This window comes from Choloepus didactylus, chromosome 2 (genome assembly GCF_015220235.1).
Source record: "Choloepus didactylus isolate mChoDid1 chromosome 2, mChoDid1.pri, whole genome shotgun sequence".
Classification (NCBI taxonomy): Eukaryota; Metazoa; Chordata; class Mammalia; order Pilosa; family Megalonychidae; genus Choloepus; species Choloepus didactylus.
In genome coordinates, this window is record NC_051308.1 from 170,201,283 (window position 1) to 170,223,343 (window position 22,061).

Here is a 22,061-nt window from a genome sequence, read left to right on the forward strand (position 1 = left end):
CATCAGATAAAATGATCAGGAGATGAGTTTATTTCTTCTGAGATAATTCAATACACATCTGATGAGAATTTTCATTTTTGTTCTTAATAGTCTCAGGGTATACTTATGGGATTGGGTAATGACTTTGGGTTTTGCCTTTAGAAAAAGTTTGGAAAACTTGCTCCCTCCTTCCACACAGCTGGGCTAAGGCTTATTCTATTCCTCTTTTGGCAGAATATTTTCTGTCATAGCAATAGCCTCACTCTGTTTATTGCCTTCCTTGAGAGAGTTAAAGTGCCTGGTTAGGATCAGAAACAAGGACCTAAAAGAAAAGGACGTCAAAGACTAGGATGGTTTGTGCTGGACAAGCAAAGGCCATTACCCCTTTATAGATGAGAATTTCCAGTGTGAAGAATATTAACTAATTCCCTCCACTAAGAGGAGAAGGAACAATGGGCTGAGGCCAAAGCACAGACTTTCAACAGACAATAAATCACACCGACAGGGAGCTGGTGGGACAATGGTCTGCAGACTGTTACCAGGACAGGGAGACTGCGTGCTACCAGGGGGGAGGCTGTGAAACCTTTTCCTTCATCAATCTCTGAGCCCAAAGTAGACATCGACCTGCCTGGTACACTTAAGGAGAAACGTTTCCTGCAGGCAGATGGTTTAGGAACTCATCCTGAGATTATATGACTGGTCTCTACTCTACTCTCTTAGACGTCTATATAAAAATATTTCTTTTCACTTCTTACATTTCCTACTTTTCCTTCCATAACATTGATTCCTTCATTTGGACTCTAAATCTGTGCTCTTAGCCACTTTGGCACAGCCACTCAGCGAGGCAGGGAAGGACCAGCACTGGGTGGCCTGTCTCCTGCCTGGTCTGGTGCTGCTCAAGCCCACTCTTTCTGGTGTCTTTGCCTTAAGACCTGCCTCACAGTGAAAAGCCAACATAAATCCATCTTGTGTCAGATTTCTTTCCTCAGAAAATGACTAAGTGTGGCTCAAACATAGTTAATAAAATTGCAGCTGAGATGAGCCTGTGAGTCATGTGTCATACCCTGGTCTCTCTTTTACTAATCAGTTGTGAGAAACATTTCAAATTCATAGAGCAGCAGCAAAGAAATATGAGATAGTCAGACTTCTCGAAGCAATTAGAGACTAAAGAGCAGAAGGCAAATCAGTCTTTATGCCTTGACAATCTTAAAATACATGCTGAAAGTAGACTTTGGAGTTACACATTTGTGACAGATTTTGACCATAACACATTTTCTAAGAGGAAATAAAAATTACTCACTTCAGGACATGCATTCCACCCTTGCATCAGCAGGGAAGATATGGGCTTGGGGATAGAATAGCCGATGGGAGGTCTGATGTGGTGATAAGCCATGTCTGCTGCAGCAGCCGCTACAAACCAAACAGTCATGTCAAAGTTTTGAAATTCATATATGCATTTCAAGAAACATATGAACAGATAAAAAAAGTCGTCGACTCAGTCTGTGCAAATCAGCTTCAAAGAGGCCTCTGTGCTGTTTTATAAAAATATTTTAAACAAAATAGTGAATAAGTTGATAATATAGGTTTATCTTTATAATTGTTCATGCATTCTGTAGCTCATATAACAAATACTGAGCAGAGGGAATTTGTAAAAGAGCAAAGGAACAGTGATCCAGGAGCATACAAAGGGCAAGTAGTTTAGTGTGCCTGAAATATAGTCAATTTACATGATGCTATAGGAAGTAAAGATTGAAAGGCAGATTGAACCAGACTTCAATGTCATAAATTCTAGGCTAAGTGTCTTAGATTGTATATAGCAAGAAATTGGGTGCCACTATTCTTTGCATTTCTGAAAACACTTGTGTCACTTGGGCAAAATAGATTCTTTTTAAGATTAAATCCCATTAAATCTCATTAGAGGGATGTTTGGGTTTTAACTCTTAATTTTTATGAAATTTATCATTTGTTGGACTCTGTTAGATACTTCAAATCCATTATTTTATTTACCACTATTCATTGTTTGAACTCCCTAGTATTGAAAACCAAGTTTATAGCTACTTCTGTTGAACATGTTTTGTATCAAGCATCATGATAGACATTTACATAATTTCCATCAATACTCATAGCTGTCATGTAAGGTAGGTATTGTTATGAGATGTGTGTGTGTATAACTAGTTTTTGATTTTTGGTAATAGACTTTATTTTTTTAGAGCAACTTTAGGTTTACAGAAATCTTGCCCAGGAAGTATAGAAAGTTCCCAAATTTCCCCACTAGCCCTCACCCTCTCCACAGTTTTCCCTATTATTAATATCTTGCATTAGCATAGTATTTTTGTTGCAGTTGTTGAACCAAATATTGACACATTATTATTAACTGAAGTCCATAGTTTACATTAGGGTTCACTCTGTGTTGTACAGTTCTGTGAGTTTTGACAAATGTGTAAGGTCATGGTATCCACCATTATGGTATGATCCAGAATAGTTTCTGTGCCCTAACAGTGCCCTGTGCTCAACCTATTCACCCCTCCTCCACTCGACCCCTGACAACCACTGAACTTTTCACTGTCTCTATAGTCTTGCCTTTTCCAGAATATCATGTAGTTGGAATCATACAATATGCAGCCTTTTCAGGCTGGCTTCTTTCACTTTGCAATATACATTTAAGATTCTTCCATGTCTTTTCGTGGCTTATTAGCTCATTTCTTTTTATTACTGAATGCTATTTTAGTATATAGATGTGCCCCAGTTTGTTTAACCATTCACCTTTTGAAGGACATCTTGGTTGCTTCCAATGTTTGGAAATTATGAACAAAGCTGAAACCAACATTTGTGTGCTGGTTTTTGTGTGGACATGAGTTTTCAACACCTTTGGGTAAATACATAATGAGTCTGATTGCTGGATAATGGTAAGCCTAGCTTTGTAAGAAATTGCCAAACTGACTTCCCAAGTGGTTATGCCATTTTGTGTTCCCACCAGCCATGAATGAGAGTTACTGCTTCTCCATATCCTCAGCAGCATTTAGTGTTGTTTGCATTTTTGACTTTAGGCATTCTAATAGGTGTGGAGTGGTTTCTCATTGTTGCTTTAGTATGCTTTCCCTAATGACATATAACATTAAGTATCTTTTCATAAACCTTTTTGTCATCTGTATATCTTCCTTGATGAGGTGTAAATTCAGCTCTTTTGTCAATTTTGTAAATGAGCTGTTTTCTTATTCTTGAGGTTTAAGGGTTCTATGTACATTTTGGACACAAGTCCTTTATCAGCTGTGTTTTGCAATTTTTTTTTTCTCAGTCTGTGGATTGTCTTTTCCTTCTCCTAATTGTATCTTTTGAAGAGCAGAAGTTTGAAATTTTAATGAAGTCCAACTTACCAATTTTTTCTTTCTTGGATCACGATTTTGGTGATATAGCTAAAAAAGTCACCACCAAACCAAGGTCACCTAGATTTTCTGATATATTATCTTACAAAAGTTTTATAGTCCTGCATTTTACATTTATGTCTATGATTCATTTTGAGTTAATTTTCATGAAAGGTGTAGGTCTTTGCCTAGATTCATTTTTTTTTTTTTTTTTTTGGCATGTAGATGTCTACTTGTTACAGTGCAATTTGTCAAAAAGACTATGCTTTCTTCATTGAATTGTCTTTGTTCCCTTATCAAAGATCAGTTGACTATATTTGTGTGGGTGTATTTCTGGGCTATTCTGTTCCATGGATCTATTTGTCTATTCTTTCGCTGATGCCATGTTTTCTTGATTGCTGTAGCATTATAGTTAAGACTTGAAGTTGGGTAGTGTCTGTCCTCCATTTTCTTTAGTATTCTGAGTCTTTTGCCTTTCCATATAAACTTTAGAATCATTTTTTCAATATCCACAAAATAACTATTTGGGATTTTGATGGGAATTGCCCTAAATCTATAGATCAGGTTGCAAAGAATTTACATCTTAATAATATCAGGTCTTTCTAATGTAATTAGGTTTTAATTTTACAAAAGTTATATATATAAATAGTAATTTGTTCAGCCAGGAACCAAATTTAGGCCTGCTTTGATCCAAAGTCCATGTTCTCTTCAGCATACTTTATACTGAAAATATTTTATAAATAACAAATGAATCTCTTTCATTCCTCAGAAAAATTTCTCTGCATCAATGGAAGACTCAAGTTCCAGGTCAGTGGCGCTCCCTGTCTTCTAGAACGTGTTGTCTGAAGCATCTCCCTATGTCTTAATGACTTGGCCCATATGCCCCATTTCCTCCCCCCGCCAAAAAAAATTTAGCCCCATTAAATTCTGTTACGGTAGATCTTGTGAAATTATAAGCTATTTTAAATTAATCAACATTTCCTTTGTAGGTTATTCAGAATTATTACCTAAGTTTTCTCTCCATAAATATTTAGAAAATTAAGTAGAAAAAATAAAATCTTACCATTTATAAAGAATCATGGTTAGAATTTTTGCATATTTTCTTTCAATATTTCCTGTATTTTCTTTATATCATTGAGCTCATGTTCAATATACAGTTATGTAATCCTTTTTATTCTAAATGAAATATAAACATTTTCCTATGTTATTAAAATTTTATGTTAACATTATTTTTAATGACTGCATTTGGTGTGATTTAATTAACCATTTTCCAATTTTAGGTTGTTCCAAATTTGGGTATAAATACTAAATAGAATATCTTTTTAATATGACATTTCCTTTTTCATGGATTATTTGCGATTTTTTTGAGGAATGGACTTAATACATCAAAGGTAATTACTTTGAAGACTTTTGATACACACTAATAAAATGTCCTCCTAAATAGTTACAGTAATTTATATTCTCAATAGCAAGTGTATGAGAGAGTTATCATTATACCTGCACCAGAATCAGGGTATATTCATTTTATAAAAGACTTTGTTAATTTGAAAGATAACTGTATCAGCTTATTTATTGTTGTTTAAGTTATATTCTTTAATAAGTAATATGAAGGTTAGTTTTATTTGCCACCTTGGCTAGGCTAGAGTACCAGTTATTTAATCAAACACTAATCCAGGTGTTGCTGTGAAGGTATATTATAGATAAGGCTAGCATTACTCTATGAAAAGGAGATTACCCTTGGTAATGCGGGTGGGAGGAAAGACCTTAAGAGCAAAAACCAAGGTTGCCCTGGAGGAAGAAGAAATTATGCCTCAAGACTGCAGAATCAGCAATCACCTGCCCAGTTTCCAACCTGCTGGTCTGCTCTATAGATATTGGACTTGCTGGCCCCTAAAACTGTATAAGCCAATTCCATGAAATAAACCTCTTTACCCACATGCACACACACGTATCCTACCGGTTCTGTTTATCTGGAGAACCCTCCAGACTGAACAAGTAGTGAGGATTAATATTTTCCCAAATATTTATTAGGTATTTGTATTTAAAATCTTAAATCCATACCCTTTTCCCACCTGTCTACTGGCATTTTAATGTTTTCCTACATCAGCTGTTCTTATTGTATAATGGTTCCAGGTTGAGGGCAGAGTCAGGAGTTTCATTTCTGCTTTTGTCTTCAATTCCCTTTGTACAAATTCCCTATGTAGAAGTTTTACTTTGGTCACATTTGCCAATCATTTCTAGCTACTGCCTGGTTAAGTAATATTTGCTGATACCAAGAAAATGAAGAAACTAAAGACTGGCCAAAACATATTTAGTAAACTCAACATGACTTACAAAATGTGCCTTTTATGTTGCAGAAAACTATGTTAGATTCCTTGCATTAACTACTCTTGATTATTTTAAATTCTTTCTAGAATGAAATAACTAAATAAGCAAAACAATAAACTGACTCTTAATGATCATTGATCCTCTAACTCTAGTTTTCACGTGTGACCATTTGGATATTGTGGGCCTGGTGCAATTCTAGGCACTTACACCACTATAGTGAACACATTTTAACTAATTATCTTTCCTAATGGATGGGGAGGGGCTATTTATAGAGTGAGTAAACTCACATGCAGATGCCAGTCATCCCCCTTTGGAGCCTTTTATGTCTCTGATGTCAAGTATATAGAGTTACTTGTCTGCTTCTTGGCACAGTGTCTGGAAAATCAGTTTAAGATGAACGGTATTTAATTCTTCATTATTCACAGTAGATTCTGCAGGACCTTGGCATATCCTTCTCCCTTTTGCTTTATGCCTTCTTGGCAGTGATACTACTCATTAGCACCTCCGCCAGCAAGTGGGCAATGCAACATGAGGGGTCATGGAAATGAAATTTGTCACTTTTGAGATTGCTTTGTCAGTCTTGCCTAAGTGGCCATGCTACACTAACAGCTGGGATATCTTCTGGTTTTCCAGATTTGGGAAAGAGACTGTCATTCCATTAATCAAATTTTTACCTCAATTCCTACACGAAATATGTTAAATGATTTATGTAAATGTTGTTTTCCACTTTCACAAATGAAACTTTGCCATTAAAAGAAAATAAGGCTAAATTTTTAAAAAATTATTTATTAAGCTTCCCCTATTTCTTCAACACTGTTCTGAGATAATTATCAACTGTTGAGGAAAACTTATAATCTATATTCTAGAGTAGCACTGCTCAATAAAACTTTCTGAATGATGGAAACATTCTTCTGTGCTGTTCAATATGGTAGCCACTAAACACATGCAGCTATTTAGCTCGTAAAATGTGGTTAGTGCTATTGAGGAACTGAATTCTTAATTTTATTTCATTTTCATTGACATAAGTTTAAATTCAAATAGTCATGTATGGCTAGTGGCTGCTGTATTAGACAGTATAGTTTTAGAGCACAGTTTTCACCAATTCCCATTATCCTGAACAATGAAAATTGCATTAAACACAGTTTTGTGGGTCAGCCTCAAGGGTCTGCATAACTGTGGTGTCCATTTGTGGTCATGTCCTTCATTGTTTATCAGTACTATATCAAGAAAAGAAAGACATGAATAAAGATTTGTTAGTGCTATGTCGCAAAAGAGATAGGCTAGGGAGCTACAGAACAGGTGTTCAATAACCTTCATTCATTTTTTCACTTGAAAAAATGTATTGAGCATGCTATGTAAGAAGACAGAGGGGCCCAGCACCAAGGATGGCTGGTAGCCAGCCCCAGAATGCCATAGTCTTCTGGGAGAAAGCATCGCCTTGATGAAGCCTTGATTTTGGACTTCTCCTAGCCTCAAAACCATAAGCCAATAAATTCCTGTTGTTTAAGCCGAATCCATTTCATGATATTTGCTTTGGCAGCCAGGAGACTAAAACAAGATCATAGGCTAAGAAAAAAAAAAAAAAAAGTAAAAATATGAGAAACGTTATACTTTTTAATAACATTTGGTAAATTAATAAATGGTTATTAAGGAAATGAATGATTGAAGTTTTCATTGTCCCTAATAATTCAATAGTAAATTCTGAAACGTGATTACTTTTGTCTGGAATGCTCTGCCCTACATCTACTGTCAGTTAGGGCTTAGTTTAGATGGACTATATAACTCTCCTTATTATGTGCTCCCGTAACACCCTATACTATCACAACATGCATTATATTTCACCTAATTGTCTATTTACTTTCTTGCCTCTGCAAATAGATCATCAGCTCCTCAAGGTCATGAATTGGGTCTTTTCACCTTTGTAACTCCTAGGCCTAGCATAGTCACTGGCAATTAGTAGGCATTTCATAAATATGCATTGAATGAATCAATTAATGAGATAACTCAAACTATGATTACACTATATAATAACCGATTCTGATATACAGAACTCATAATTCATTTATTGAATGAATGAATGAATGAATGAATATGTGGATTAATGCCAATTAATAAGTTATTCATTATTATGCTTACAGGACAGAATACAATGCTTACCTATCAAGAAACATTATTATATGAATATAATGTTTAGCTGAATATTAAGTTACAACATACTCTGATAAATTATTGAACTCTCATGGTATATTTGGGAAGAGGCCTTCAGTAAACTGAAGCAGTTTGGCATATTAAGAAATGGCCTTAACTAAGAACACTGGAAACCTAATTTCCAGTCTGGCTTTGCTCTTAAATCTTGGAAGATCCTAACTAACCCAATATGCCTCTAAGGGTATTGATTTCTCTAAGTGTAAGATGAGGCTGGGAGGAGACGGTATAATGGTTAATGAGCACAGGCTTTGGGGACAGAGAGCCTTGCATTTAAATCTTGACTACTCTATTAGTATGTGACATTGAGCATACGTCTTTACATAATAGGACCTAAACCACAGGTTATTATTGGGATTAAATGAGATAATGTGCATAGAGCACCTGGCACATTGTTGGCTCTCAATAAGTGTTAGCTGTTACTGTTATTATTATCATGTACAGATTTAAGGGCCTCACCGATCCCATTTAGTCTGGACCTAGAGAACTGATTTCAGAAACATCCTTGTATATTTTCTGTTCTGTTTAGACTGGAAGTCTTAGTTCCTTTTCAGGCAAATCTGTTCTCTTCGGGTATGAATACCAAGTAATATATTACATTGAGTTACTGCAAATTACAAAGCTAGAAACCATCTCATCTGTCATTAGCCCCAGCTCATAATGCAATATGGCCATTGTGGAGAGGATGACTATGCAGCTCTCCATGATGAACTTAATTAGCCGTATATTGCTTATGAATAAATTGGTACTGGATTCTGAATTCCTAAAGTAATCTATCACTTTCTCTTTTCTGTTTTATAAAATTAAATCTAGACATTCATATAAAACAGAAAGCAATAAAGTACAATATTTTGTTTGTAAGTTTTGACTAAGATAAAATTGCTAGAAAGTTTTATTTTCAAGTTTGATTGTGTGTATGTGTGTTCCAAAAAACACAGTTGATCCTACTTCATTGTTTTTAATGGGCAGGATTGTGGTGAGACAAAGAAAATGTGTTCTCCCATCCCAGCAAGAGCTAAGACACACTCTTTGTTAAACTGACACTTTTCAATGATGTATCACCAGAGCATATAGCATCTGAGAGGGACCATGAGATTGCAATCTTGAGATTGTACTAAGAATGGCTTAATTTTTTAAACCACATCCCATTCTCATTACAGACTGTCAGAAGAATAGATTAATTTGTACCATTGTCTGTTCTCATTGCAATGTTTGTCAGTGTAATGAAGTATTGGAATGTTAATATCAGCTGTATTCATAGAAATATCACCATCCATTGGACCGATTTGATCTTTCCAGTGATCTGTGTAGTGATTGGCTTGCTTCTTTCTTTTCAGTGACAAACTGATAAGGATTAGCACAGCAAACATAGGATTTTGAAATTTTAGCTCACTCCTGTTTTCCTACCTCTTGTCTAAGCACAGTCCACATCATCAGTGTGCCTATGCCCTTTGAGGTTATTATGTTCACAATGCTATAGGACACTAATCATACATGGAGATGAGCATAATCATCTAATGTGTAAGTAGGGGTTGCAAACTCATATGGCTACAAATATGATACCTGTGACATATCTGGGTCTCTAAATGTATTTTAAATCATATTTTTAAAACGCCATGTGAGAGACAAAAAACAAAAAAACCCCACAAAACTGTCTTTAAGCCATATTTGACTCCTGAACTTCCAGTTTGCCACTCAGAGATTATCACGAAAATCAGGTTAGTGTTAGTTGGCAGATGTTCTTAATTTACTGACACATTTTAAGCTTAGTTGGAACCTGGTAGAATGGAATCCCAAGATACAGAATTGAGTTTTCTTGTGAACCAGCTGGAATCACACAGGAAAATGAAAGGATAAAAGAGGCTCTTTTTGGCCCCACACTATAGATTTCTGAAAGTTATTTGAAAAATTGAGTATCTGGTTATAGGGAAATTGGACTGGAAAAATATATATATTGTTGGATTAATTTTTCCCAGCCTTTTTCTTTGGTGTTTTAAGGTATATTGGAGCAGACAGATGTAAGGAAGAGATAAAATCTGGGAAGCAGGTGTTGGTTTCTTTCCCTGAAATTTTTCTAGGCCAGATCCTGTTTGTCAGATTGTACCAGCTCCTCTCTCATCTTGCCTGGTTCTTCTCTCTCTGCTCAACTCCACATCTTGGTTCCCCCTCCTCTTAGTACCATCATTCCTCTCACAAATCTGCTTTTCTTCCTGTATCTACCATCCTTCTGCTGGCTGAGCCAGACCTGGAAGTCATACTTGCCTCCTCCCTATCCCTTATGTTTGCACCTCAATATCTCTGCACGTCCTATTAAAATCTCTCTAAACCAAACCCTCCTTTCTTTCTCCAAGATCAAGTGAAGGTCTTATAAAGTCTCATCTAGACTAACTGGTCTCCTTGCTTCTGGTTTTGAACTTGTCTAATCCAGCCTTCACTTTGCAGAAAGATGGGGCATTCTGAAATAATAAGAGGTTGTACTATGTCCCTGCTTAAAATCTGCAGTAATTTTCCATGTTTGGTGCACAAGGCTCTTCACCTTCTGGTTCAGGTTGACATTTAGCATTGACTCTTGTGACTGACTTCCTTGTACTCTCTGAGTCATCCCCACAGAAATACTTAAGGGTCTCCTTGTACCTCTGGGTCCTTGCCCATCCTACCTTCTCCTGGAATACCTTCTCCACCTCCCCACTGTTTACCTATTTAACTAGTATTCATCTTTCTAAGATGTATTTGTGGCATCATAGGCTCTAAGAAGAGTTCCCTGACATCTTTTTCCCACCTGCAGTCTGAGCAGGAGGTCCCTCCAGAGAGAATTCTTAGCACTCTGTGCTTGTCTCTATGGGACACTTCCTCTGCTGATTGTACTTTCCTCATTCCCTCTCTGCACTGTGAATACTTTGAGGGGCTCGGCAATGTCCTATTCCTCTTTGTTTTCCTTTTCCTCTAGCATGGTTTCTGGCCCGGAGGGGCATTCAATGATGATCTAAACACAATAACAGTAGCAAACATTTATTGAGGGCTTACCATTGCCAGACACTGTTCTAACCCTTTGAGGAAGGTCCTATTACTGTCCCCATTTTGAAAATAAAGAAACTGTGGTATAGGTAGATTATGTAACTGGCCCAAGGCCCTAAGACTACTGCTCTTACACACTTATTTCAGTTCTCATTGGTCCCCACAGTGTTAGCATGCAAAATGTTTTCTTAAAAACTTGAATTAATTTCCAACATGTAAAAATCTTTAGGTTTCTAAACAAACAAATGGAAATTAGTTGATCTGGCAACAGTGGACAGGTATCCCCGTGTTTCCACATAGCACCATTTGGCTGAAGCTGAATGGCAGCCTGTGGGCATTTAAACTAGCGACCTTGAGGCGGTGGGTACTCAGATATAGAGAGGTGCTGGATATGATGGCTTTTTCAGTTCTGTCTAAAACTGAGATTATCAGGTTAATTTAAATCTGTGCTATGCAAAAAGAGATCCTGACTTCAACTTCTTCTGAATATGTATCTATCACTTGTGTAGCACTCCATGCTAATATTTGTGTTCTACTCTTACATTTCTCCCGGGTGATAGGATCCAACTGAATCCTAAGGGATGAGTCATGTGTAATGCTACTACAAACATAAATAATAATGCCACTGCACAATGCAGTCATGGATTTGTTCCTCCCTGTAAATGGCTAATATACAGCTTCTATTGAATCTGAAGCTTCACATCATTTATTACTGAACATGTACTAGATTGCTCAACTACTGCAGTGAAATTAGCAGTCTTGTTTCTTGATGCATGGTCACTGTTCAACTTTAAAAAATTCAGCATCTATCATAAACAAATTCTTTTCAATGATATGCTATAAATTCTAATATCTGGAATATTTTGATGAATCAACTTATTCTTATGTTGGAATTTTCCTGTTTTATAATATACTTATCTCCCCCCATGAGAGAAGGGGTCTTGATCTCTTTGAAATATTCAATTATAATGGAGTAGAGGAAATTGCAAAACGCTGTGAGTAAATACTAGGATAAATACTATGACATATGGTAACTTGGGGGCATGGAGGAGATTGCATTTAACTTGATATCACAGAATTAAGAAAGATTTTTTGGAACTAGTTATATTTAGGCTAATACCTAAAAGCAACTTAGAATCAGTCTGATGAAAAGTGGAGAAGCTTGTCTCCGGCAGAGAGCCCAATGTGTGCAACAGCTTGGAGGTGAGAGGAAAGATGTCATGTTGGGGAAATGAAATAGTTTCCTGTGGCTAGAATATAGATGGGAGGCTGTAAGTGGCAAGAGGCAGACCCAGGGAGAAAAGAAGAAACATGACAATGAAGGGCTTTGCAGAACGTTTTAAGAAATTTTGTTTTTGTTTTAAGAACAAAGAAAAGACATTGGAGATTTTAAGTAAGGAAATCATATGATCAAATTTGAATTTGTAGAAAGCTAAATATAGCTCTAGTATGACTAATGGATAAAACAGAGGTGATGAACAAAACTGGAGATTAGGATACCAGTTAAGATACTTCATGGTACTCTACATGTGAAATGTGGGTGACATGGAATAAGGCAGTAGCAGTGGAGATGGAGATAAGTAGATAGATTTGAGAGATATTTAGAAAGTAGAACTGAAAATAAAAATAATAACTTCATTCCTTCCAATATACTCCTACCATGCCAAAAGAAAATTAACGAACCATAGTAACACCTGAGCATTACTATATCATTAAGAACGATATGGGAATGAAGTTATTTCAGGATATTTGTTTTTCCCATTGCTTTGCTTTGTTTTGTTTGGAAATGTTTTTCATTTGGTAAATAAAATAATTTTAAATTAAAAAAACTGAAAAAAGAAAGAATTAAAGAAAGAAGAGAGAGGGGAGAAAAGGAAAAGAAGGAAAAAGGGAAGGAAAGAAAGAAGGAAAGAGAAAAGTCAAGGATGACTTTGAGATGTTTTTATGTGGGTATCCTGGAGAGCTACTCAGGTACAGTTACATAAGAAACCTTGGTTTTGTATTACTCTGCCCCAATCTTTCATTTTATAGTTGCAGAGAGGTTTATGAAGTTCCATCATAAACATTATCTCATTTGATCCTCAAAATAATCTTTGTGGTAATCAGCATTAACTGCATTTAGTTTAGAAACTGAGTTTATGAAAGAGCCCAGAGGCCAAAAGAAATGCAGCATATTAAGGGAAACAAAAGAAGGCTAGAGTAACTGGAGCACAGAAAGAGGTCAGAGATAGAGGCTCATGTAGAGTCTTGAAGGACATATTAAGGTTTAAAAGATTTAATTATAGGAACATGGAAGCCATAGAATGATTTTAAGCTATAATGGCATAATCAGGTTGATGTTTTCAAACGGTAACTCCAGGGAATGTGTGGGGATGGGAAAAAAGGGGAATAAGTGTGTACAAAAGGAGGACAGTCAAAAGGCTACTGCAGTAGTTCAAGCGAAAAAGATGGCTGTTCGAACTAGAGTTCAAATGAAATGATCTGAAGTATAAAGATTTGAGGTATATATCTCACCACTTCTACTCAACATTGTACTGGAGGTCCTAGCCAGTGCAAGAAGGCAAGAAAAAGATAAAAAAGACATATAGATTGGAAAGAAAAATAAAATTATTTTTATTCACAGATAACATAATTATCTTTGTAGAATATCCCAAATAATGTACCAAAAGCGACTAGACTGATAAGTGAGTTTAGCAAGTTTGTAAAATACTAGGCTCTTATGCAAAATTAATAATATTTCTATAGGCTTTCAAAGAACAATTAGACATTGAAATTTTTTAAAATAACATTTATAATAGCAACAAAAATTATGAAATGTAAGGGATAAACTTAAGAAAAATATGGTCAAAGTTTTTATCACAGAAAACTTCAAATAACATTGATGAGAGAAATTAAAGAATAACTAAATGAAAGTAGAGCTATACCATGCTTATGTATTGGAAGACTTAATGTGGTTTAAGATGTTAGTTCTTCCCAAAGTGATTTACAGATTCAACGGAATTTAATCAAAATTCCAGCAGACTTTTTTTTTTTTGGTGGAAATGGAAAAGCAAGATACCTAGAATAGTCCAAGCAATTTTAACAAAGAAGGGAAAAGTTGGAGGACTTCACGTTATCTGATTTCAAGACCTATTAAAAAGCTACCAAGATAAAGTGGCATTGGTGTAAGGTAGGCATAAAGATCAATGGAACAGAATAGAGTCCAGAAATCAACCTTTATAATTTTGGCAAATTGATTTTTCATAAAGATACCAAAATGATTTAATGGAGAAAGGAGTGTTTTTTTTCTAATAAACAGTACTGGAACAAGTGGACATCTATATGCAAAAAAAAAAAAAAATTAATAAACAAACACAAAAACTCCCTAATTATCTCAGCCCCTATCATGTACCATATAAAAAATTAATTCAAAATGGATAATAAAAATATAAAACCTAAATTTATAGAAGGAAATATTAGTGACTTTGGGTTATACAAGGATTTTCTATTTGGACACAAAAATCATTTTAAAAATTTGATAGAGTACGCTTCATTGAAATTAAAAACATTGCTAAGAATATGACAAGGCAAGCCCCCAGACTAGAGGAAAATACTTATGAAACACATAGCAGGTAAAAGACATCTATTTAAGATCTAAGAAATCTCATAATTAAATACCAAAGAAAGAGATATGAATATAACGTAAGTATATGAAAAGATTATCAACATCATTACTTATTAGGGAAGTATAAAATAAAGCCACAATGAGTTACCATTATATGCCCACTTGAATGGCTAATATATATATAAATAGACAATGCAAAGTGCTGGCAAGCATGGGGAGAATCTAAAATTCTCATACATTGCTGATGGGAATCCATAATGGTAAAACCACTTTGGAAAAACACGATATAAGATCTAGCAACCCATCTTCTATGAATCTCCCCAAGAGAAATGAGAGCATGTCCACACAAACTCCTGAATGTCTATAACAATTTTATTCATGATAGTCCAAACTGAGTATAACTCAAATAATCCTTAATTTGTGAATGCATAAACAAACTGAGGTGCAGCTGTTCAATGAAATATTACATAGCAAAGAAAACAATTGAATTTCTGATACATGCAAAAACATGGATTAATCACAAAAGCATTATGCTTAACTGAAAGAAGCCAGAAACAAAAGGCTACATATACTATGGTTCCATATATATGAAATCCTGGAAGAGACAAACCTAGAGGGACATAAATCAGTTCAGTGATGGCCAGAGGCTAGAGTTGGGAGAAGTGGATTGACTTCAAAGAGGCACAAGGGAACTTTTTGGAGTGATGGAAATATTCTATATATTGATTGTGGTGGTGGTTATACAATTGTATACATTTGTTGAAACTCATTGCATTGTTAACCAAAAAAGGGTACATTCTACTGCATGTAAATTATGCTTCAATAAAAATGAATATATTAAATAATAATGCAGTAGTTTAAATGATAAAGATGATTGAATAAGGATGGTGGTGGATGATGGTTAAAAGTGGATAAATCAAAGATGTGTTTTGAGGTAAAATCAATAGGGGCAGGTGAAGGATGGGACATGGGGTGAAGGGAAAGGAGATGTAGCTCCCTCTTATGAAAAAAAACCACAGTATGTCTGGAATTAGAACTGATTCTTTATAAGCTTATTAGCCTTATTTGAATGTGAACTCCAAGAGGTAGAGAGACAGCAGCATATCACAGCAAGACCTCACAAATAGCAATATTGGTTCATTTCAAATGAGAGTCCTACATCCACATTATAATTAGGGCTAAATCTTGTCATTTTAAACTAAGAAAAGTATAGCAAGAAAGTTTAGGACAATTACATCAACATTGTACTCAATAGCTATATGCAGAACATATAATTCGTGAAAGGCACTCCCCTGGGCACTGTACAGAGTGTAATTAAAAGACCATATGGTATTATGGGGAAAAAATAACCTGAAAAGGAAACTGGCTTTTGTTCTGTACATGATTACTAATAAGTATTGTGATCCTGGTTAAGCTTTTTAACTTGTGAGTATCCGTGTTTGTAAGATTTGTCTTTCTGTAAGATCCTTTTGACGTTATCCTTTAGATATAACTATTTATCAAGCATGCTCAGTTCTGGGAATTTAAAGCTGAATAAAACATTGCCCTGAAGGGTCTTCTAGTCAAATGGTGGATACAAATAGTAATCAGCAGAATTCAGTGTGAGAAGACAGAAGACCAATCCAAAAAACATAAAGACACAGAAAGTTTACTAAACCCTCAAAAATATGTGTATTTTGGCTGTGATTAGATTTCCCACCCTACCTTCTATACATACACAGAGTATAATGCATATCATTAGGTTCACTCACAATCCCCCATTTTTGGAATATATCCATATATGTAATGCAAAACTATTAGGAAAAGCACTTCTGTTTTGTATAATGTGAGACAAACAGAAAACTGTCCTAAGTTATTTTTGTGTCACTACTTTCAGCTTACCCCTATAAACCCACTAAAAAGGCATTTCTAAAATCTAATTTCAAAAAATAAATATCACATTGCCCACATTATCTGTACCCACATGCCACAATTGCCACATCCTCTGGTTTGTTGTATTAAACAAGATAAATTGAAGCCCTAAACTTAGTAAAATACACCTGCACTTCTGTATGCCTGCATCCAAAATCACAGCATTGGGTTGTCAAGTTTCCAAGTTGGGCACATACCTCAAACCAATTTGAGATTGTTTACTTTCTCCTACCTTGCCATTCCATTGATAATAATCATGTTGGGGAAAAACTGTTTCTTGAAGTTGTGAAAATGCATTGAACTTTGGACAACAGAGAAGCTTTAATTGCTGCATGTCTTACCTGGCTTGAGATGAGCAAATGGAATTTCACCGGTGAGAAGTTCCCACAGACACAGAGCGTAGCTGAAGACGTCAGCTTTGACGGTGTATCTAGTGCACTGAGTGAACACCTCGGGAGCCATCCAACGGAGGTTCTGCAGAATGAGAAATATCCACATGTCAGTTACCAAGGGTTTAGTTCTTCCACTGCAGAACAGTGTTCTTCTTAGTGATGCTCTGCTAAGTGTTCTTCCAATGCCTTCAAAAGACATAAACATAAAATAACATCAATACTGTGCTCAATGTGTGCAATAAACTGGCCACACATCATGTTCACTGTGGCTGTTCAGCTTCTCAAAGAGCACTTCTTTAATCATTGAAAGAACATAAAATCCATAATTCTTCCCCAAACTTCACAACATTAATCCTGCCTCTTACAAAATGATTATCATAACGGTAGCAGTTTTTGTTTATCTACATGCATCTTTCATCTAGAAGTTTTCCAAGCTTCTGAACTGCCAGCTATGAAATCATCCAGGGAACCTGTGACTCCCTGGGGTTGAAGCAGGCACTGTGGGAGGCACCTTTCTTCGTTCAGGTCTTCAGGCTGTAATCTAGGTATCATTAAGTTAGGACCATAAATAGTGCCTTCATGGATGAGGAAAGAAAGGGCCATAGGGGAGAGCCCAGCATAGTCCTATGAAGTAGATTTTTCACTGGCAGAATCAGCTCTGTTCTGTCTCCTTTATTTGCTAGTAGTTGTCTTGTTTCTGAATGTTTTTGTGCAATATTTTTAAAAAGAAGCCCATAAACCATTATGTTTCTCTGTACAAAGTTCTCTCCTCATTATTTACATTCTCTTCATTTGTAATTACATATTATTCAGTTTAAAAAATAAACTTCCATCTTGGAATGCAAATGTGTAACTTTGGTTTACTTATGGTTCGTGGACAGAGCACTGGATTTTGAGTTAGGAGATGAAATTCTAGTTCTGACTCTGCCACTGATTGTTTGGGATGCTCTGGGCTAACCTCAGATTCCTCGAGGACAAGACAAAGGAGTCAGGGCCTTCCAGCTCTAAAATTCCATTGCTCCATATCTATCATTCAATGAACTTTGTCATATACCTACTTTCTTTGTATTTTCACTGAGAGAAACCAGTATTCTTTCATTACTCTTGGTGAAATTCTGTGTGCAGTGCTGGCTGCTGCTAATTCTTTTGAAGTGTCTACCTGATTTTGAAATCATGCACAATTACAGCTTTCCAAGAATATCTTTATTTCGATTATGCTGCTCAAATGCAATTCTTCCACATAAGCTTTCATATTCTAAATAGCCTCCCTTTATACAGAAGATTATGCATTGTGTTACAACATTGCATAAGTAGAAGTAGGCACAGTATGCCCATTTTTGCACAGGGGAGTAATAGAGTAATTAGAGAACTCCTATAAGTCCACATAACTTGTAAGAAGCAAAATAGCTTTCAAAATAAATCTAGTGTAGTGCCTGTGTTTAAAGACTATGCCTCTAGGGGAGAAAGAATTAATATTACTTGCTGTTAGTGAGATTCGATTCAATCCAGTCTACGGAAGTTTATTTAGTCACTGAGTCTCAAGTGATTGCATATTAGAATCACCTGAGGGAAACTTGAACCCATACAGGTTCCCAAGATCAACAGCAGGCCAAGCGAATCAGAGTTTCTAGGGGATTGGATTCAGGTATCGTGCTTTTTAAAAGTTCTCAAAGGGATTTTAATGTGCAACCAGGGTTGAGAACACAGATTCAGCCATCTCTATGTCCCAGGAACTAGATGAGGCCCTGTGGGTCCTGCCAAATGAGAACTCACTCTCCCCACCTCCCTTGCCTCATTTCCTACCATACTTTCCTCCTTGTTCATCCACTCCAGTCACTCTGGCCTTGAGCCCACCAAGCACTCTTCTCTCTCAGGGCCTTTGCACTTATTATTTTCTCCATCTAGTGTTCTTACCCCAGACAGTCACATGCATGACTTCCACTTCAGGGTCTGCACAAATGTTACCTTATCAAATGTTATCTTTCCCAGTCACCCTATCTTACTCTGCCCCATCACTTGACATTCATTTGCTCTACCTTGTTTTCTTCATAACACTTATCGTCACCTGATATATCTATATACATACACACACACACACATTTGCTGAATTGTTTAGTATCTATCTCATCCCAATAGAATATTAGTTCCATGAGATTAAGAACTGTGTTTTGTTTACTTCTGTAGTCCCAGTTTCTAGAAGAATGTCTGGCATCCATACAACTATGTGCTCCATAAATATTTGTTGAATGAATGAGTGAAATAAATCTAACTGGGGGAAGAAAGCATACACAACCCTACTTATGATACAACATGGACCATGATGTAGCTCTTGCCTTCTTTTCTTACTCACTTCTCACATTCTCTTCCTCACACTGTCCATGACAATGCCAAGTTATTTGAAGGTCCCCCAGGAAACACTGTGTTTGTCATCCTCTCCTGTACCTTTGCTTGTACAGTTCACGCTACCTGGCATCCTCTTCCATACTCCCTGTCCTTTGACGAACTCCCATCCATCCAGTTTTGAGCTTCCATAATATTCTAGTGTGCCTTTATCACCGAACTTCCACATTGCTTTCAATTCTTTCTGCTTATTACAGTCTTTCTCCCAGTAGACAAAGAGCTCCTTGAGCTCAAGGACTAAGTTTTTTTTTCATGTTTTGTATTCCTGGACCTTTGCACAATGCCTGACACATGGTGGGGCTTCAATAAATGTTTGTTGAATAAATGAATCAGAGTACAAACTAGCACTGTGTGTGTGATTACAAAAATCACAGAGGGAAAAGGATTTTCTGTGGGAGTGTCTGTGGGGTGGAGGGAGGGAGGGAGGGTAGGGGATCATTGTGGAATGGGAAGGTGCTTAAAATGGGTAAAATTTGCCTGGGCCTTGCCAGATGAGTAAACTTCATTCAGGTGGGGTATAATGAAAGGTCTTCCAGGTTTTCCAAGAGAACACAACAAGGTCAAAGTCACAGGGATGTGAAAGTAAACAGTGTGTTTGGGAATGGCCAGGTGGCTTGTGTACTGGAGCACTGGGGGCTTGAGAAACTTTGCGGTAAGAGATGAAGCTAGAAAGGTGCCCTGGGGCCAGACTGGGGAGTGCAAAGGAATTTGGATTTTAACTTGTGGGAAGTGGAGGGATGTTGATGGTGTAGAGAAGGAGAATTTTCAGAACAGCAATATACAGCTGATGTTCAAAGAATGAGCTGGATGGAAGAGAGGATTGGAGTTAGAAGGCTATTTCAATAGTCTAGAAAAGAGATGACAAGGACCTGAAGTGAGAATTGAAATGTCAAGATGAACATAACAAACAAACAAAAATCATTAAGAGAGAGAAACAACCAGAAAAAGTGGCTGAATAATGTTAATGTGTAAGGGGAAGGAAGGAAAGGAAGAAATCAAAAATTACTCCAAGCTCAGGCAATTAAATAACACACATAATCCAGAAAGAGGAGCATGCATTTTCCTTTGGGGCAGGAGCAGGTAATGTGTTTAACTGTGGACATTTTGAGTATAATTATTCTTGCTGCAGATATTATAATTTATATTTTATTTAAACATTAATGCTTGACTATACCACCTATTAGCTTATAATGATAAAGTGGGGAACTATGAATAGTTAATAGGTGCTGGTGAACTACTAATTTTATATTTAGTTATTTACTAAATGTTAACTCTACTACTAAATAAGGAGATCTAAATATAAAAGCCAATTATCCATGCCCACCATGTGCTTTTCAGTTATATTTGAAACAAACTCAGTATTATTTTATCCACAACATTTTCCAAATATATATCTAATCTATTTCTCAAGCAAAAGCTTTAAATAGTTCTTTTGTGAGCTTACTGCAAATAAAAACATAAAACATTATCCTGCCACTGGGACAATGACATTGTTTCCAGTTAAAGCCACTCTCTTCTCACTTCCTTTCAGGCTGAGTTTACACATTTTAATTGTTTTAGTAATTATAGGGAACATAAGAGTCAGCAAACCCCAGGTTGTTTTGTCATGTTGTCTTCATCCAAAGACTGTAGAAATCTTGATTCTGAGGGAAAGAAAAAAACGTCAAAAGAAATATCTCGAAACCAAGGTCAAAGATTATGTCTAAGATTTGAAACCACAAGAAACCTCAGTCATACTTAAATTCCCACTTCCTTTCTTTTGGCTGAGGATATCAAAGAGGAAAAATTAAAAACAAAAGCTATACTTTCAAAATTCAGGGTCACTGAAATTCGGAGGACTTAGGGAAACAAAACTGTCAGTGTGAAATCCATTTTCAGATTCATCATGCAATAGCAGGCACTAACTAGGAATGCAGAAAGAAGCTGAAGACATTTGGGATGTTATCCATGGAAATCTCACCTCCAAAATCTGCTACCACGGCATGCCCATCCTCATAGAGAAGAATATTGTGACTGTAAGAAAAAAGTAGGCTTTGAGTTAACTTTACTATTTCCTAATTTGATTGACCCTTTCAAGGAAGAGGACAAAAACCATCATTTATTCAACCCAGAGGTTAAATGGGTCCCAAGAGACTAACAGATCTCAGTTGAGTGACTCTGGTTTTGTGGTTCCCTAGTTCAAAAAGAATGTTTACAAAATGTAATCATTTTCCAGCTAACATTGAAGGTGTACAGAATTCCTACTTTAGATGGACACCCTAAACTTGTCAAAGATCAGCCTTTCAGCTCTTAAGGCTTGTTTGCTAACATGACTGTGGTTACTGGCAAAGAATCAGGGCAAACGAACAGCTTTGCTGAACCCCAGGTGCAAGGACACCTCAAGGCAGGGACTGAAATGAATATTCAGAAGAGTAAAAGAACTCTTAATGAAAAATTTCATGGTTGATACATTCTAGTTACAATCCCAGGACAAGGGAATTTTTCTTGAAGACCTATGGAATGATGCCAGCTAAACCACCTTTTTAAGGTTTGGGAGAGGCAAAGACATAAAGGTCACTAAAGTCTCCCAACCCAATTCAAGTTTGAATAAAAGGAGTGTCCTTTGTAGAGTACATCAAGGCTGAGACAGATGGAGGGGTCATTTTTCTGCATATTAGTGAACTGACTTGGGCAATATCTTAGGGACATGCATATCTTGATCCAAGATTGTCTTTGAATGCTTGTTATTGAATTTCTTTCTTTGTATACATTTCACATTTGCTTGTGAGTCATTTTAATATTAAGAGATCCCCACTGGATTTCTTCTAGTGAACACAGGCTACATTATATTTATTTTACCTGCTCTATACTTGATTATTTTGTTTT

At 36.3% G+C, this 22,061-nt stretch overlaps 1 protein-coding gene across 1 annotated transcript in view; it reads right to left on the reverse strand.

Moving 5' to 3' along the window:
• LOC119527165 (serine/threonine-protein kinase TNNI3K) overlaps positions 1-22,061 on the reverse strand; it is a 311,780-nt gene that overhangs the window by 92,070 nt on the left and 197,649 nt on the right. Inside the window, exons 18-21 of the mRNA XM_037826912.1 lie at positions 21,157-21,209; positions 20,787-20,839; positions 16,746-16,878; positions 1,280-1,389 (exon numbers count right to left, since the gene is read on the reverse strand). Of these exons, the coding sequence (XP_037682840.1) occupies positions 1,280-1,389; positions 16,746-16,878; positions 20,787-20,839; positions 21,157-21,209 (349 nt within the window). The remainder of the gene's footprint in view (positions 1-1,279; positions 1,390-16,745; positions 16,879-20,786; positions 20,840-21,156; positions 21,210-22,061) is intronic.